Raw genomic sequence first — 19,401 nt, forward strand, 5'->3', positions numbered from 1 at the left:
ATACACATGCACACACACACACACACACACACACACACACACACACACGCTCGCACACACACACGCTCGCACATATACACATGCACACACGCACACACATGCACACACCAGCAGCTGCTGCCATGGATACAGCCATGAACTACCCCACCTTATTAAACAAGGGTGTGAAGGGATAGATAAACAATGTTTCAGCACACCGTGTGTGTGTGTGTGTGTGTGTGTGTGTGTCCATGTGTTTATGTGTGTGTGTGTAGGGCCACAGGTGGATAGATAAAGAATGTTTCAGCACACCGTGTGTGTGTGTGTGTGTGTGTGTATCCCCATGTGTTTGTGTGTGTGTGTAGGGCCACAGGTGGATAGATAAAGAATGTTTCAGCACACCGTGTGTGTGTGTGTGTGTGTGTGTATCCCCATGTGTTTGTGTGTGTGTGTAGGGCCACAGGTGGATAGATAAAGAATGTTTCAGCACACCGTGTGTGTGTGTGTGTGTGTGTGTGTATCCCCATGTGTTTGTGTGTGTGTGTAGGGCCACAGGTGGATAGATAAAGAATGTTTCAGCACACCGTGTATGTGTGTGTGTGTGTGTGTGTGTGTGTGTGTGTGTGTGTGACCTTCGCATACATAATGCTGCGTTCCATCTCTCCTCCCAAGGTGGGTTCCGAGTCGTTTTCCTGAGTCACTAACAGGAAGTTGCAAATGTAATCCTGCCAGGTATATGTAGTAACCGTTTTAGAAAAGCAATAACCCTGAATTTAGAACCGCTAAGGGGGGTTTTAGGCACTCCGCTAGCACACACACACACATACACTCCGCTAGCGCGTCATGCCTAACCACGCACCCTTTAACTGTTCCAAAATCAGTGTAACCGACTCGAGTGGCTAACTGCTTAATTATATTACTGTAAACCATGCCACTTTCTTAACTGTATGCTACTGTCTACACTGCACTATATGTCTTATACTGTTTATACTGCACCACCACTCAAATCAGTTACAGCCTCCTAAAATGCCGGCGTCCTAATCGATAACATAAATTCACCGGTTTAAAAAAAAAACAGTGTCATATAGACGGCCCCTCAGCACGGCATAAACGTACGTGTGTGTGTGTGTGTGTGTGTGTGTGTGTGACTAACCCACGGGGCTGAAGTTGAAGAGGTGTGGCAGGTCTCGGCCGCTGGGCAGGCGTGTGTTGGGAAGGCGGAGCTCATTGAAGAAGCCGTGGCTACAGGCCTCCAGGGGCGACAGACGTGACACAGGCGTGTACTCCAGCAGACGGCTGCACAGAGCGATCGCTTCCGGAGGTGTGCGTGGTTTAAACACCTGAGACAGAGAGAAAGGTCAGAGGTTAGTTTAGTGTGTGTGTGTGTGTGTGTATGTATGTGTGTGTGTGTGTGTGTGTGTGTGTGTGCGTGTGTGGTGGGGGTGAGAGCTGTCGTGCTGAAATATTAATCTTATTTGTTTGGTCTATTTCTTGCTTAGATTTTGTAAAAAGTATTGAGAAATAGACACAGTAAATTCCATTGACCTAGTTATTGTAACCAGAAAATAAGTCTGAGGTTACGTTACAGACATAATCCCGTCATTGTAACCAAAATATGTCTGAGTTTAGTCAGTGAACTAGCGTGTTGCTAACTCCCCACAGTAGGCTGCTTTAAACACCAGTTATCAACTCACAGGACGAGTTGACCAATCACAGTCCTTGCAGTCTGCGTCGCTGACGCAAGGTTACACATTTTTGGAGGTGCACGTCGAGCTACAGTGGACGGCTAGGAGGGGGTTCGCGGTGACGCAGTGGGGTCTGGGGGGGGTACGGCGTTGATTCGACGCAGGAGCATAAATCAGCCTTTAGGAGTAGAGGAGTGTGTGTGTGTCTGTATACAAAATCTAAGCAAATGAAATGCAAGGTGTGTGTGTGTGACCTACCTTGGTCCAGGGGTGGGCTTTGATCTGGGGGAACTTGAACTCTGTGTAGTTGGGGTTCATCTCTCGGATCTGCTCTCTGGTGGGGGTCCCAAGCACCTGGAACACACATTACATTTTACAGTTTTCCATTTAGCAGACCAAAATTCCCATTTATCCATTTAGCAGACCAAGAACGGAATTATACAGTGCATGGCAAAGGCTGAATTACAGATGAATTGTTTGTAATTAAACATTGTTTGAAATGTTGTAAAGTCAGTCAACACACTCACATTATTATTATAATCTGTGTTTGTCGAACATGAGCTGATTTTCTTATCAATACCCAAGGCTTACTTTTTGTAATATCAAAGGTTGTATCAGCGATTGCAGGCTCAAAAAAGGCGGAGTAAAAAAAGGGAGTAGCGAGCTAGCTCTGTTTTGTTTGAACGTCAACAGAAGTTACATTACCCCGCCATCGCTGATACAACCTTTAAGGTCATCCGTTTACTGACAGTAATGTAGTTTGCTTCTGTTTGACCTGTAATGACTACTCAGTTAACAGTAAGGGGGTATTCACACCAAGAAAGTCCTTTTGTTCACTTTCTTTGGTCCGGACCAAATACAATGTTTATTTTTTTGGTTTGGTGCGGTACATTTTCACATTACACTTTTTGCAACAGGCCAAGAATATGTTAACAAAATCACATGGTGTGCAAAGACCGTACAATCATTGGTCTGGGGCGGGGTAAAGAGGGAATCCCAAAGTGAAGGTAAACAATCTTGCAGATCTTGCATGCTGCACTCGTTGTCCTGTTATTGATTTGGTTTATAGAGCTACAAACGTTTGCAGAACATTTTGAGCAGCAAGAGCGTTCAATAGAACATCAGATTTACCACACGATGCTTATAATTCAACGACGCAACGATGAAGATGTGCTGCAAGAAAGCTACGAATGAGAGCTCTAATGTGCGCCTACCATGGCATGCTAATGTGCGCCTACCATGGCATGCTAATGTGCGACCTAGCATGGCATGCTAATGTGCGACCTAGCATGGCATGCTAACAGCAGATTAGTGTTAATTTCGTCAGACGAGACGAGAGGAATTATGTTAGTCAACGACCTTTTTCTCCATGACTAAGAGGAGACGATGACGAGACTGCACTAATGTCCTGAAACACTGACTAAGACCATCTTAAGATGCATTATTGTTGACCAAAAAAGACGAAACTAAAATGTTTTGCATGAAATAAAAACTAAGATAAAATATCTCTATATTTTCGTCTACAAAATGAGAAGACAGAATATCTAGCTGTTACGTTTTCAAAATATTCCGAATGAGTTCATGCACAGCAGCTTTCCTGTAGGCTAGTCTACGTGCTGTTGCTGCAACCCTGTGGCTGCAACATGAAACTACATGGAACAAGAACACTGGAGATTTCTGCCAGAGTTAGCAAGCTAACTACCTAAGCTTTATGCCACAACGCTACATACCCATAAGTTGAAGCTTCTCTCATACATATACGAATTAACATCCCCCAGAATGTCCATACGAAAATGTTCAGCAAGTAATGTCAACTATTTAACTAGCTTCACTGATGATGCAAAGTTTGCTAGCAAGTAAGCTAATATGGAAAGTTTGCTAGCAAGTTAGCTAAGACGTAAAGTTTGGGGAATGTGTTTCGTTTGGGCGCATATTGCCATCTAGCATGGCGGAGTAAAACATTAAAATTTGGGTCTACGAAGATCATGACAGTGGTCCAGTCAAATCTTTTACTGTCTATGGTCAAATTCCAGCCGAGCTATAACTAGCTCGACTTACCTGGTCATGTAAACATACTGACTGACAAAAAATCAGAATGAGTAATTATAACAGACGAACTAGCCCTGTGGACACACAATATTGTTGGAAAATTGAGATGTGTGAAACACTATTTGACTGAAATGGTAATCAGAAATAATTTGGTAAAAAAAAAAAAAAATGTTTTGACTAAAACTTGACTAAGATACCTTTAGTTTCCTTTTAACTAAAACTAGACTAAAATGACAAGACTTTTAGTCGACTAAAACTTGACTAACAAAAATGATATTTGAATGACTAAATATGACAAAGACTAAAAAGGACATTTCGTCACAAGACTAAGACTAAATTAAAAATAGGTAACAAAATGAACACTACAGCAGATGTGTTGCAGGAAAGAACAAAACATTAGTGCTAATGGGAACGGGAGCCTGTTACGTCCAAAAAGACCTTTTCAGCTGGGTCTCAGTTCGCTTGCACCCGGGTTCGATTGCTTGTTTCAAACAAACTAAACAAGGCAGTTGTGAATACCCCCTAACGAAGTTACAGCAATAAGCGGGCTACCTATAATGGTTATCTCCAAGCCGTGAAGCTGGGTTTATCCCAGACTTGTACACTGTCTCTTAAACACCAAAATAGAACCAAAATTGATCATTTAGCCTACATCAATACAGTGTACATGTAACATTCTAGATTTTATTTGACCATCATGACAATCCAACAACAACAAAAAAAACATAAGTGGAGTTACACACTAAGGTTATGAAAACGGCCATCCTATCAGGTATATATGGGCGCTTTTTAGGACTGCGGAAACGGTCATCCTATCAGGTATATATGGACACTGGTCAGTAAAGTCACTACAGGTGCTTGCGGGTCCAGACATCCCCCTGGTTTGTCTCAGGTAAAGTCCGGATATGTATCTATTCCTCAATTATTTGTGCCGTAATCAATTTGATAGTATTTCCCATCAAGGTTTTGTGTGAAAGGGATTAAAGGCCTGGCCCATATAGACACTTGTTGCTACTGAAGCAAATAAATACCCATGGGTTTTACAGGCATGTATGTGTGTGTGTGTATGCTCATGTGTCCCACCTTGATGATCTCCACCAGCTGGTCGACGCCGCTGTCCCCTGGGAAGATGGGCTGCCCGAGCAGAAGCTCCGCCAGCACGCAGCCCGCAGACCAGACGTCGATGTTGGCCGTGTAGTCCGTGGCACCGAAGATGAGCTCAGGTGCTCGGTAGTACCGAGAGCAGATGTACGACACATTGGGCTCACCACGCACCAGCTGCTTGGCACTGCACACACACAACAGGTCAGTGGGGAGGGGGGCTCGTCCACACCCAGAACTCTAAAGACACTAACAATACTGGCTGTCAGGGTTTCTGTGGTTGTCAAATGTCAAATCGTTCCTCAAGTTGTTGTTGTATGCAGTGTCAATCAACGTTGAAATTTATGCGAAGTAGTAGAGTTTGAGCATGGTGGTGTCGGGGTCTCTCTCTCTCACACACACACACACTGACCTGCTGAAGTGGCAGAGTTTGAGCACGGCGGTGTCGGGGTCTCCCTCACACACACACACACACACACACACACACACACACACACACACACACACACACACACACACACTGACCTGCCGAAGTCACAGAGTTTGAGCACGGCGGTGTCAGGGTCCACGAGGAGGTTCTGGGGTTTGATGTCGCGGTGGCACACGCCCTGGGAGTGAATGTACGCTAGACTGCGGAACAACTGGTACATATATACCTGCAGGAGACGGAGAGAGAACAACTGGTAAATATACACCTGCAGGAGATGAAGAGAGAACAACTGGTACATATACACCTGCAGGAGACAGAGAGAGACAGATGGAGGGAAAGAGAGCGAGAGATGGAAGTATAGAGAGGGAGAGAGAGAGAGATGGGGGATAGAGAGAGAGAGAGAGAGATGGGGGATAGAGAGAGAGAGCGAGAGATGGGGGATAGAGAGAGAGAGCGAGAGATGGAGGAAAGAGTGAGATGGAGGGAGAGAGGGAGACAGAGATGGAGGAAAGAGAAAGATGGAGGGATAAACAAAGAGAGAGAGAAAGAGGAGGGAGATGAGGAGATACAGAATGAGAGAGGTGGGGAGCGAGAGAGAGACAGATTTTGATTCAACCAGTCCCCATTCCCTTTACGACCTCCACAGGGTCAACTGAACCCGTCCCCAGCATCTTATTCCTTCTCGTATTTCAAAGGCCAGTTTTGCTGAACCCAATATGAAGTTGGTGAAACATATCTCCCTTCTCCTCTTCACCTCCATGTGAAAAAAGCTACTCCTAGCTTTTTCAACCACCCCTTCAAAAGCTTCCAATAAACTAACAGTGGTCAACCATTCACTCAACCCCACAGAAAGAACACTCCGTCCCAACTGCTGTCTTAGGATGCACCACGTGTCTGTCTGTAGCTATGGCCTCGTGAACCAGCCTCCATTGTAAGTTGGCTGTTTGCTTCTCTATTAGGGCCTTATAAAAAGACCTCCAACATCCTAAGTCTAGTCCAAACGGATGTTTGCCATGACCCCAGAGAGTACCACTGCCTGGTTGCTCTAGATGTTGGGTGCAGCAACTCAAGCTAGGTAGCACTGATTTATTTTCCATTTTATTTCGTACTGACAGTACTGACCTCGAGAAACGGAGATCTATGTTAAAAAATTGCCGAAATTCTCCTTTTAAAACAGATCTTTGTGGAAAGGAGGTATCCTGCTGAAACTCAGACCCTCCGGGCTCAACAGAAAGAAACTGCCGATCATATCCCAAAGAATTTGCATTCCTTACAATCAGTGTTGTGTGTAATGCGTTACAGTAACATAACTACTTTTTCGGGTAAAAAGTAGTGTAACGCTAGCCTGGGTGCCAGCCGAACTTAGCAACTTAAAAGAAGCTTAACTCGTGTCATGCTGTTCGCCAATAGCAACATCCATCTTCTTTGTTTTCAAGTAGCAGGGAATTCAAGCCAAACCGTTGCAACTCTGCCATCAATCATTATGTTAAGCCCGCCTAACGTCTCTATACACGATTTGATTGGCCTGATAGAAGTTTAATTTTTCCAGCACACAAGCCAACGGAGAGTTGCTAGACTAGCCCTGGCAGCAAATGTAATTTGCTAGGGTGCGTCTAGATTTCTAGGTTACTTTAGTGGTGGTGTTGAAGCCTATAATAGCACAATGTTTTATTGTCAAGTGCTCTGTTTGTGGCATTTTTATAATAAAGAGCACAAAAGAAATACCGGTTATGCTCTCCATAGTAGAACTTTATGTAGGCCTACACATTTTGGAACAGATATTTGGTTCTGCCCAAAGTCAAGCAACATAAAACTAACGTAAAAGTAACGAGTAACGTAACACGTTACTTTTACGTTACTAACATAGAGGGTAACTAAGTAAAGTAACGGGTTACTTTTTTGAGAAGTAACGAGTAACAAGCAAACACTACTTTTTAAAAGTAACTTCCCCAACACTGCTTACAATGGAACATGCAACTGCTGTCCAACCCAAGTCCTCCTCATACAACAATTTCTGCACTGAGAGAGAAAAAGAGAGAAGAGATTGAAAGCAGAGGGGGGGGAGAGAGAGAGAGAGAGAGAGAGATCTGTACCTTGACGTAGATGATGGGGATGGTGGTCTTGGCCTTGTTGAAGTGCCGGGCCACACGATAGACTGTCTCCGGCACAAAGTCCAGAACCAGGTTCAGATACACTTCGTCCTTCTGCAGAGGGAACAGAGCATGCTCAGTTCACACTCTCCCTTGCCAGCACTGCTCTACTATCCATCAACCCCACATTATCACCACATTAGTACAGCCCATCAACCCCACATTATCACCACATTAGTACAGCCCATCAACCCCACATTATCACTACATTAGTACAGCCCCACATTATCACTACATTAGTACAGCCCCACATTAGTACAGCCCATCAACCCCACAATATCACCACATTAGTACAGCCCATCAACCCCACAATATCACCACATTAGTACAGCCCATCAACCCCACAATATCACCACATTAGTACAGCCCATCAACCCCACATTAGTACAGTCCATCAACCCCACATTATCACTACATTATCACCACATAACACTATATCAAAAGGAGAGAAATAAATAAAGTGAAAAAGCGAGAGGGAGGAAGAGACTCGGGCACCTTCTCTCCACTGGAGTAGAAGAAGTAGCGTAGCCTGACAATGTTACAGTGATCCAGCTTCCGCATGATCTGCAGCTCACGGTTCTAGAAGAGGGACAGAGAGGGAGGGTGTGAGGGAGAGGGAGAGAGGGAAGGATAGAGAGAGAGGGAGAAAGAGAGAGGAAGAGATGGAGAGAGAGGGAGAGAGAGAGGGAGGGAGGGAGAGAGAAAGAGGGAGAGATGCAGAGAGAGAGGGAAGGAGAGAGAGAGGGGCAGATGGAGAGAGAGGGAGAGAGAGAGGGGGAGAGGGGGAGAGAGAGAGGGGGAGAGAGGGAGGGAGAGAGGGAAGGAGAAAGAGAGAGAGGGAGGGAGAGATGGAGAGAGAGAGGGAAGGAGGGAGAGATGGAGAGAGGGAGAGAAAGAGAAACAGGGACATAGAACAATACTTTTGTCAGTTACAGTTTTTACCGGCCAAAGTAAACAAACTAAACAATGCTTTTCATAACTATTTTTAAACTAAACAATGCTTTTCATAACTATTTTTAAAGTAGTCAATTATACAGCTTTTCAGAACGCTGCAGATTGAAGTTCGTAAGTTCCGCTGCAAGTTCCATTCAAATGAACGAGTCAAATAATTGTGTAGCCTATAATCAAGTTGAAGCGAAGCGAACGGATTACATATCCTCCGGGTTGGACACAGCTGTGCGCCTTCATCATTGCCATTGGACTATTCAGCCGGTTAACTAGATGCAACCAACTGGACTAAATTAACATGAGTTTTCTTTTTAAAATGTCTTATTAATTATTTATTTTATTATTTGTTTTTTGTTTGTTTGTTGTCCATATGTTTCACATGTTGTGTTTCATGTTTCACGTGTCACGGGTACGCTGGCGATTACGCCGCTCAGCATTTTTGTTATTTGTTTGTTTGTTTGTGTCTTGTGTGTGAAGCACTTTTGTTGCACTTTGTGCATAGAAAATGCTTGAAAAGTGCTATATAAATAAATATTAAAAGTGGTAAGCGGAATAATAAGAAGTTGCCTAGGAAGAACAGTACAGTGCATTTTCAAGTACGCAATTTCTCTTGAACAGTTTAACTTAGAAACGTCATTCAAACTTTGTAACGTAGGTCTTCAAACAGATCGGGTTGCTATGTCTTTTCAACTTTGAAACTTTTATACTTTTTAAACTATTAAAAGAAAAACTTTTTAAAGATCCCCATAGACTTAACATTGCAGATTATGACATCATAATACGGCCATTAGGTAATTAGAATCCTATGGCAGGTGTTCAGGCCATTTAATTAGTCATGTGAACCGAGCTAGCTAGCTAGCTAACGCTAGCTTAAAATGCTATACAAGTGGATGGTAGTAGCTATGGCAATACAGCTATGCGCTAACAAGTGACTAGTAGTTGAAGGACTTTTTAAACTTAATATACTGTTGCAAATTCATTGAGTATAAACTATCCACTTTAACTAATGTCAGTAGTGTTATTCAGCTAGTTGTCATTTCAAAGAAATTACACTTCTCCGTTTAAAATGTTACCTTAGCTAAGAGGCTAGCTAGCATGCTAACAACCGGACAGTAACTGGCAGCAGCATGGTCTAATATTAAGTTATTTTATTACAAATTCGAACACTAAAAAAATTCACTATTAGGCTTGAAGTGATCCCAAACACTTACAGATGATGACACAATTTTCCAAAAAACCCTCAACAAATCCAGAAAGACAAAATGACCAATTTATTGGTAAAATTCCACAAGTCTCCATTGACATTAGTGCAGCAAGGGCTCACTCTGGTCTGCATAAAGGGGGATTTCCCCCCCTCCCCCTTGCAATAATCGAACGCGGAAATTGTCGAACGTTTGCGCCTCTCGCTCCGCTTGAACCCTCTCTGCTTTAAGCATACAATCTGGGTCAATTAAGACTACACATCCTATTCAACTGTTTTCTCTGCCCAAAACTGTTTCAAAATAAAAGTCCACACTACAATAATCCACTGTTAAACAATGTCACCCATTAAACTACTGAACTTTTTACATTCAACTTTTAAACGGTCTACTTTTAAACTATCATTAAACTATCTATCTATTAAACTAGCTGTCTATCAACAACTTTTAAACTATATACATTCAACTTTTAAACAGTCTACTTTTAAACTATTATTAAACTATCTATTAAACTAGCTGTCTATCAACAACTTTTAACTGGTCATCAACTATGTCAACACTTGTCATCAACTATGACTCCTACCCACTGTAGCTAGTTAGCATGGTTAGCATGTTAGCATGTTTAGCAAAACTGCTAGAAAACGTTAGTTAAGTAACATGGTTAACATGTTAGCATTGCTAACACTGCTATAAAACATTAGCTAAGTAGCATGGTTAGCATAGTTAAAAATCTTAGCATAACTGCTAGCAAACATTAGAGCCATTCCAACTTTCAGTTATCGTCAAATATCTACCTATACACAGCCATTAAACTATTTGAATATCAACATTCATTAAACTGCTAAAAAACGTTAGCTAAGTAGCATGGTTAGCATGTTAGCACTGCTATAAAACATTAGCTAAGTAACATGGTTAGCATAGTTAAAAATCTTAGCATAACTGCTAGCAAACATTAGAGCCATTCCAACTTTCAGTTACCGTCAAATATCTAACTATACACAGCCATTAAACTATTTGAATATCAATATTCATTAAACTTCCAGTCTTTCAACAACTTTTAAACTATTTACCTTCAACTTTTAAACGGTCTACTTTTAAACTATTATTAAACTATCTATTAAACTAGCTGTCTATCAACAACTTTTAAACTATCTACTGTCTATCAACAACTTTTAAACTATCTACATTCAGCTTTTAAACAGTCTATTTTTAAACTATCAACTTTTATTAAGCTATGCAACCACCATGTCTATCCTAGCATCACCGTAGTAACCATCTCTGTATTATCTGTTTTAACTATACATGATATTTTACATCACAACTTTAGCATTTTCATGCACTGGTAATTCCTTGGGATTGCATTTCTAGTTATTATTATTACGTTGCTGTATCTTGGTCAGTAATCAAGGATATTTGCTATAATGACTGTTGCAAAAATATAATGACAGTGGCAATGGGTTTTCTCATATCATTTCATATCATTCCGTGAGTAGTTTGTTTGCCATCATTAAAGTGAAAGTAAGCAAGTTATAGGCTAAGTTTCTAGGCAACATCCGAAACTTTCAATAATATTGGCAATCTAGTTGTTTTCTCAGCAGATGCATGAAAGGGTAACCAAAAACTTGTAAGACTTGTGAAGTTTCCTTTTCTCGTTTTGGCAAGTACCTGTTAGGGATGCACAATATAGAATTTTAGCCGATATCCAATATGCCGATATTCTGGCCGATGCCGATATACACCTCTAATTTTTATTAATTGAAAATTCTCTCCTCTAGCCTACTACAATTAACCTGTTATTATGATAGTGTAGGCTACTTGCTGTCGATACAGGACATTAAAAACTTTACTTTGATTCAACACTATCATTTTAGAAATAGACATTCACTCATAAAAAATATTTAAATTATTTCAAATATGGCACATTTATTAAGTAGCCTAATATTTTCACATAAACATGTAAATGTCATACTTGAACAGTAGCCTACAAGACAGTCCCCAAGAACTGTGTTGTTGACAATATGACACATTGTTCTCAAATGAACAGAAATGCAGCTGTAACCCTGTAAACTTGAAATGTCAGTCTGTAGAGTAAAATGAATAAGACCTACAACACGTAGGTTAGTAACTTTACAGCAAGCCTTCCTTCTGGACTTTATGAAACTCACGCTAGCTTTCTAACGTTACACACTTTAGAAACTCATAGCCAACATTGTAAATAAGAGCTTAGCAATGCGTCGTCACGGTTTTAGCTGGTGCCGTTTTTTCTGGCTTAGTGCTCTGTAGAGTTCAGGATGATGGCTCTTAAGTGTAATTAAATTGGTAACGTTAACGTTTTACCCCTCCTCACATCAGTTTCCGGAATTTGGAAATACTGCCACAAAGCCAACATGTTGAAGTATGTTGTTGGCGCTCATAGTAACATAAACATTTGCTTTGTGTGTGCATAATTAACAGGTCACCTTATCGGCCAGGCACATCGGAAGAAATGTCCATATCTGCCGATGCCGATAATTAAGTTATGAATTTTTATATCATTTTATTAAAAAAAAAATATATTCTATAGCCTAATAAAATGTATTGTCCACGGGTCATTACTTGATAATAAATCCTGACTATGTCAACATTGGGTGAACAGAACACCGATGCGAAGCGGAGTTGATATGGCAAGCTAGTTTAACATGACAGACTGAAGTAGCTTATTCTCGCAGTTGATAAGCAGCTGTTTTCCACATGCCAAAGTGGCGCAGTCCCTGCCATAATTCAGCCGCCAATACAAACATGTACTCGCCATGGGCGCTTGGCGGGTGCTAATTTCGAGCCCTGACTGAGAGCTCAAGGGGCTGTATCTGTGAGGATCGCAGCTGCTGGGGTTGCTGGGGTTGGAGGGGTGTGTGTTGCAGTCATGTCTTCTTCAACTGTGATGTTTTTATCATGATCTCGCATATCGCTCAGCCCTAGTGTGCGTGTGTTGATTCCGTATATGTGTGTGTATGCGTGCGTGCATGTGCATGCATCTGAGTGCTAACCTTAAAGCGCTTCTGTGTGTATGTGTGCGTGCGTGTATGATTGTGTGCGTGCATGTATGTATGCATGTATCTGAGTGCTAATCTTAAAGCGCTTCTGTGTGTGTGTGTGTGATTGTGTGTGTGCGTGCGTGCGTGTATGCATGTATCTAAGTGCTAACCCTAAAGCACTTCTGTGTGTGTGTGTGCGCGCATCTGAGCACTAACCTTAAAGCACTTCTGTGTGTGTGTGTGTGTGTGTGTGTCCATCTGAGCACTAACCTTAAAGCGCTTGTCCTGCAGCACCTTCTTGATGGCCACCATCTCCTGAGACTGAACAAGGCGTGCCTGGTACACAACGCCAAACGAGCCGTTGCCGATCACCTTAATGTCTGTGTAGCTCACTTCCTGTGGTCGGTCAGGGCCTTGGCCTGGGGTTGCCACTACTGTGGTCACCTTACTGCTGTCTCCTACACACACACACACACACACACACACACACGTTAATGCTGCTGACCTCCAGATTCTTACCATTTCCTCAGCATCTGGAAATCCAGAGTTCTCGCGAAAGCACAGTTGAATTGTATCTGCGAGACACTCTGGCAATGAGTAATAATGCACGTTACTTTTACCCCTTCACCAAGCAGCAGACAACAGAGAGCAAAGTGAGTAAAATAAGAGCAGAGGCTAACTCCACCACCACCACCATCCACTATCCTCTAACCACCATCCACCAACCTCCACACAACACTAACATCCAACATCCACCAACATCTACAATAAGAGCAGAGGCTAACCCCACCACCATCCTCCAACATCCACTATCCTCTAACGACCATCCACCAACCTCCACACAACACTAACATCCAACATCCACCAACATCCACAATAAGAGCAGAGGCTAACTCCACCACCATCCTCCAAAATCCACACAACACTAACATCCAACATCCACAATAAGAGCAGAGGCTAACCCCACCACCATCCTCCAACATCCACACAACACTAACATCCAACATCCACCATCCACACAACACTAACATCCAACATCCACCATCCTCCAACATCCACACAACACTAACATCCACCATCCAACACTAGGGGTGGGCGATATATATCGTCTGCGATAATATCGCGATTGCTGTTTTAACGATGTGCAAATTGACATTATCGAGTATTTAAATTACTTAGGGGGAAAACACTCGAAATCACGCATTGAACCCCCATACATTCACTAAGCCAGGAGGTGAATGTGAGAGAAGCTCCTGGCTGCATCAGAGCAAGTCACGTGATTGCTAATGGTCCACGTTGTCACAGGCAGCCTAATGTTTATTTTGTGCGGCTACGTTCAAGTGGCATTGATGAGTTCAAGTCACGGTATTATATATAAACATTAGGCTAGCCTTTGAGTATTTTAATAGTCAGTTGTAAACAAAGAAATCTTCTTATGTTACCTTTTTGTAAATGGGCTGAAGTTCGCTCTAAATATAAACTTTTATCGATTATACTATGGGATTTCTCATATACATTAGCCATAAGCTAATGCATTAGTTTCTATTCTGTAAGGTCTGCTTAGTTTTACAGTGAAACCAGAGAATGTCTAATAAGGACATAGACGGGCTCTGGTGAAACCTAAGTAAAGGTTTGAAAGGAACTTCAGCTTCAGACTTTCTCTTGGGAAACTGTCAGGCCTATCTATTCTCTGTAATGTAGCTGGCTAGACCATGTCATTGCCACACATACAAGTGGGGCAGAATTGGAAATGTGTCAGAGTGACAATGCATTGGTTTGGTTAAAAAGTCATAGGTTAGGTTATTGGTTATTATTGTAATAATGCTATTCATAAATAATGAGCTGTAAAGTAACTGACTTTTAAAGGATATCGACTAATTGTCGTTATCGTCAAAATCACAAAAAATATCGAGATATTATTTTTTGTCAATATCGCCCACCCCTATCCACCACCACCACCACCCTCCGACATCCACCATCCACACAACGGAGGAGGCTAACTCCACCACCACCACCATCAGGGCTCTACACTAACATTTTTTTCCAGGAGCACTTGTGCGCCCAAGTTAAAAAATGTAGGAACACAGACAAAAATTTGGGCGCACAGTCAGTTCTGTACTTAACTTATCGGTACACATAACCTAACATTACACTCCAGCTTACTCCACAACAGTTAAACATGCCAGTTAAACATGCCAGTGCACCAATTGCGAATATTAAGAATGACTGACAACATTTAGGCTACAGGAAACAGGATTTTAAAGATTAGTGCCTACTTATTTTCAGTCTGTTCTAATTTCCTCCATTTTGTTGATGTAAAGTAATATAATACATTGCCAGATTTGCATTTAGCCTATCAAGTATCCTGCCAAATGTAGGCTAATTTATTTATTTGTGAATCCATCTGTAGCTAATCCAAATATGCCCATGGTGACCTATCTGACTGCATACTGCCTAATACTACTACTAAAACAGCCCATTTTCTCTTCCACAAAACCCAACATAGGCTATCAAGGATGTATATTTTTTTATCCTTTTATTTTTTATTTGAAATATCTGCATTGATGGGCCAGTAGGCAAACGTTAGGCCTACTTTCGTTTTGCACTTCAGCTTGTATTCGGTGTAAACAAACAAGCATGCGTGGAAGCCTGGAGTTGTCACTAACGTTCTACCTTTGAATAAAATGGGAGTATTACGGGAGGCTACTTTTGTGCCTGTTCGCTACAGCTATATTTTGCATATTGCAGCCAATACGTCAACTGGGCTAAAAGGCATGTTAGGTTACCTTTCCTTCTCTCACTGCATTCTCAGAATCTCATCCTGTCCCTCCTATATCCGATGAATTCGGTGGATAGAAGCACTAATTTCTTCAATCTTTGCATCTTGGCTGGCTAGTCTAACTTTCCGCTTTTTCAGTGCGCTCTTGGATTTGATAGAAGCGACTAGCGAGTCACAACGCGAAACTGCTAACGTTGATGGGAGGTGTAGTTTTTATGCTGCATTCGCAACATGATTCTATGGTTTGCACCAGTAATGTTTCTCTCAATGTTGCAGTGTATTTTGTAGACAAACACTGACATGGTTAGAAGTCATTCGCACCAGTGCGCCTAAATATTTTTTTTGCACTTTCGCGGCGCCATAATTTTTTACTGTCGCGTAATGCGAAAGTGAAATGGGCGCACTGTAGAGCCCTGACCACCATCCACTAACATTCACACAACACCAACACTCACTATTATTCAATGCCCCAAAATCCACCATCATCCAACATCCACCAACCAACATCCATCACTGTCCAACATCCGCCAACATCCAACAGCTATCAATGGGCCATGTTCAATGCAAGAACACACACACACACACACCTAAACACATGTCCAATGCAAGAACACACACCACCAACCAACATCCATCATCACCGTCCAACATCCGCCAACATCCAACAGCTATCAATGGGCCATGTTCAGTGCAAGAACACACACACACACGCCTAAACACATGTCCAATGCAAGAAAACACACACACACACACACACACACACACACACACCTAACCCATGTCCAATGCAAAAACACACACACACCTAAACACATGTCCAATGCAAGAACACAAAAACACACACACACACACACACACACACACACCTAACCCATGTCCAATGCAAACACACACACCTAAACACATGTCCAATGCAAGAACACACACATAACTTACACACCTAAACACATGTCCAATGCAAGAACACACACACACACACACACACACACACACACACACACACCTAAACAGATGTCCAATGCAAGAACACACACATACACACCTAAACACATGTCCAATGCAAGAACACGAAAACACACGCACACCAAACCCATGTTCAATGCAAGAACACACACACACACACCCACACACACACACACCTAAACAGATGTCCAATGCAAGAACACACACATACACACCTAAACACATGTCCAATGCAAGAACACGAAAACACACGCACACACACACCAAACCCATGTCCAATGCAAGAACACACACACACACACCTAAACAGATGTCCAATGCAAGAACACACACGTACACACCTAACCCATGTCCAATGCAAACACACACACACGTACACACACCTAAACACATGTCCAATGCAAGAACACACACCCACCTAAACACATGTCCAATGCAGGAACACACACACGCACCTAAACACCTAACAGATGGTGGAGGTAATGCACTCCGTTTGCAAATTGCCAAAAAGCTCACCGAAAAAGAAGAAGGGTTCGCTGGCCTGTTCTTCTTCTTCAGTGAGTTTTTTTGGCAGTTTGCAAACTGAGTGCATTATCACCATCTGCTGGACTGAGGTGTAGTGTTAAGTGTACCCTGTAGCCTCGTTCTGGCTGCCGGGTGAATAAGGCAAATAGACTATTTGGTAACCTACTTGTGGCTAACTAAATCAATGTTGTGAGTTAATCTGCCTTGCTGGTTTATTCCATGTCCCCCCTTGTAAGGAAGACCATCAAATGGCAATACTAGCATGGTCTAGCAGCCACTTAACCCAGCTAGTGAATCAAAAACAGTCCAGCCTAGCCACTGGTCTAGCAGCCACTTAACACAGCTAGTAAATCAAAAACAGTCCAGCCACTTTGATGGATGCTCCTATCCCAACCCATCTAGCTCTGATAGATCCTCCAATCCCAACCCATAGATATTAGAAAGCTAGATACCGCATTGGGCTCCAGAACGTACGTAAATAGCGACGCCATCTTGGTGGGGGCAGCAATCACTGGAGGCCAATAGAGGAACATGTGACTCTGACTGGAAATCAGACAGGTGTCTGTGATTGCCTGCAAATGTTGCCCATAGACAATAAAGGTGCTGCACACAGACATCCAATGCAAGAACACATGAACGCACAGGATGCCAGACGGAGCACCTGGGCGCAGATATGCGGTCTGATGCAGACACAGGGCACCAGACCGGGCACTTGGACGCAGATATGTGGTCTGATGGTTAATTTCACTGGTACTTGTGACTGTGACAATAAAGGCCTAGTACTACTACTACTTATGAAGACACAGGGCACTTGGGCGCAGATATGCGGTCTGATGCAGACACAGGGCACCACACAGGGCACTTGGGCGCTAACCAGCGCTGAGCCCTTGGTCAGAACACACACCACATATTTCAAGGACAAATGGCTGAAAAGTGGTGCAATTTCCAGATGTAAAGCATATTTAATTGCTGCCAATACAGTTACATGTAACGAACGGTTAAACACTGGCTGAAGGTGGGCATGACGAGCAGTGTCTGTGGTCAGCCCCAAGCTGCAGTGGCAGTCATACAGTCATAACTCAGTTTTGAGGTAGAAGCTAGACACTGGGGCCACACATCAATCCAGTTTGTGAAATTGCAGAAAGATTACGCTACTGGTTCCGACAGCAATGCTGATGTGCTAACTGTATTTGCCGTACACACGTTGTGAAGGTCAGTTTACATATGGACATCACATAGATAACGTTACGAGATTCTAAACAACTTGACAGAAGCAAAAGTGGCTGAGCCAACTAGATTGCCTAGCCGCACAGCTAATATTAGTTTTTGGATGGTCTGTTCGCTGGCGAGCTACAGATACCACTGTGCTGTTTACCAGCTAAGGATTCTACAAAGGTTCTTCATATAAACTGAAAACAAACACGGAATTACAGTAGTTCGGTAGTACAGTAGTACTGTTAAGATTGACGCGATTCGTCTCATAGCTTGGGGCGAAGGCACCGCACTGAGCTTTGTTCTGACACGACGACTCGCCTGTTAGCCAAGTTGTGCTACCATTACCGTTACTGTTCCGTATGTTGTCGGCTATGTTACACTGTTACCCTATTTTTTCCTAATGACAATTGGATCCCGATTTCACACGCTTGGTTTTCTAACGCTTCATCTCTACAGGGCACAGATGTGTGCTCTCTAATGGATGCTAGCTTTCCACTTTGTTTCTCTCGCACAACCAAAACCCTTGATCCTGTTGTCCCATTTACAAAAACATGTAGCTAGTTAGCAGTAGCAGCACAGCTACACGTACGTGGTTAGCAAAGCAAGTACAGCTTGTTAAAATACCTAGCAGTGGCGAATGAAATAACAAAAGCATAAACTGTCCTTTTAAAGGTTGCAGGTTAACATTTATCCCGGTTCCCCTCCTACTGACATAATGAAATAGACTCACTGCTAAGCCGCAAGTTCCCAAAGGCAGATGAACTCCCCCCTGCGGCCTGCGAAGCCCCGGACTTTCCTGAGGTGCTCCCGCCGGCCACGGCTGATCCGGCGGCTGCTGCGGCAGCTCCGGGAGCCCCCGGTGGCTCAGCAAACGAGCTGGTCCTGGGCCGCCCGCTGCCGCTCATATCTATGTGCGAGTATGTCGGGGCAGGGGGGAAGTGTGTCGTTATATTGGGCCAAAAAGGGATTCTCACAGTTTACACTAAAATCCAATAATTGTTAAAAGCCTCCCTGCACCGAGTAGCTAGTAGCTAAGGATGGATGTCTCCTCCCTTTCTTCTGTCCGTCTGATCTGTTGGACCTGACGCACACCGCCGTTGCCCACTACACTGGATTGTGGGTAGTGAAGTTCTCAAAATTATGTTATCCTTTACATTTGCTTTTTGCAAGGTGTGGACATGTTCTAGTCACGGGGAAAAAACTCGTTAACGTTAAAATATATAAATGCACAATACTGTTTCAAATAGGATTTTATGATGTATTGGTGACCAAGAAGGGCTCATTCCTACACAACCAAGAGATTCTAGAGCGCTCTGGTGTATAATCTTTGAAATAAATCAATCGATCATAATAAACTATCTGTG

At 42.8% G+C, this 19,401-nt stretch overlaps 1 protein-coding gene across 1 annotated transcript in view; it reads right to left on the reverse strand.

Moving 5' to 3' along the window:
- Window positions 1-19,196, reverse strand: part of gsk3ab (glycogen synthase kinase 3 alpha b) — a 22,881-nt gene extending 3,685 nt beyond the window's left edge. The window contains exons 1-8 of the mRNA XM_048260804.1: window positions 18,768-19,196; window positions 12,826-13,013; window positions 7,890-7,973; window positions 7,338-7,448; window positions 5,340-5,470; window positions 4,797-5,001; window positions 1,923-2,018; window positions 1,133-1,319 (exon numbers count right to left, since the gene is read on the reverse strand). Of these exons, the coding sequence (XP_048116761.1) occupies window positions 1,133-1,319; window positions 1,923-2,018; window positions 4,797-5,001; window positions 5,340-5,470; window positions 7,338-7,448; window positions 7,890-7,973; window positions 12,826-13,013; window positions 18,768-18,942 (1,177 nt within the window). The 5' untranslated portion in view covers window positions 18,943-19,196. The remainder of the gene's footprint in view (window positions 1-1,132; window positions 1,320-1,922; window positions 2,019-4,796; window positions 5,002-5,339; window positions 5,471-7,337; window positions 7,449-7,889; window positions 7,974-12,825; window positions 13,014-18,767) is intronic.
- Window positions 19,197-19,401: the final 205 nt, after the last annotated feature.

Source organism: Alosa alosa, chromosome 13 (genome assembly GCF_017589495.1).
Source record: "Alosa alosa isolate M-15738 ecotype Scorff River chromosome 13, AALO_Geno_1.1, whole genome shotgun sequence".
In the NCBI taxonomy this organism is placed as follows: Eukaryota; Metazoa; Chordata; class Actinopteri; order Clupeiformes; family Clupeidae; genus Alosa; species Alosa alosa.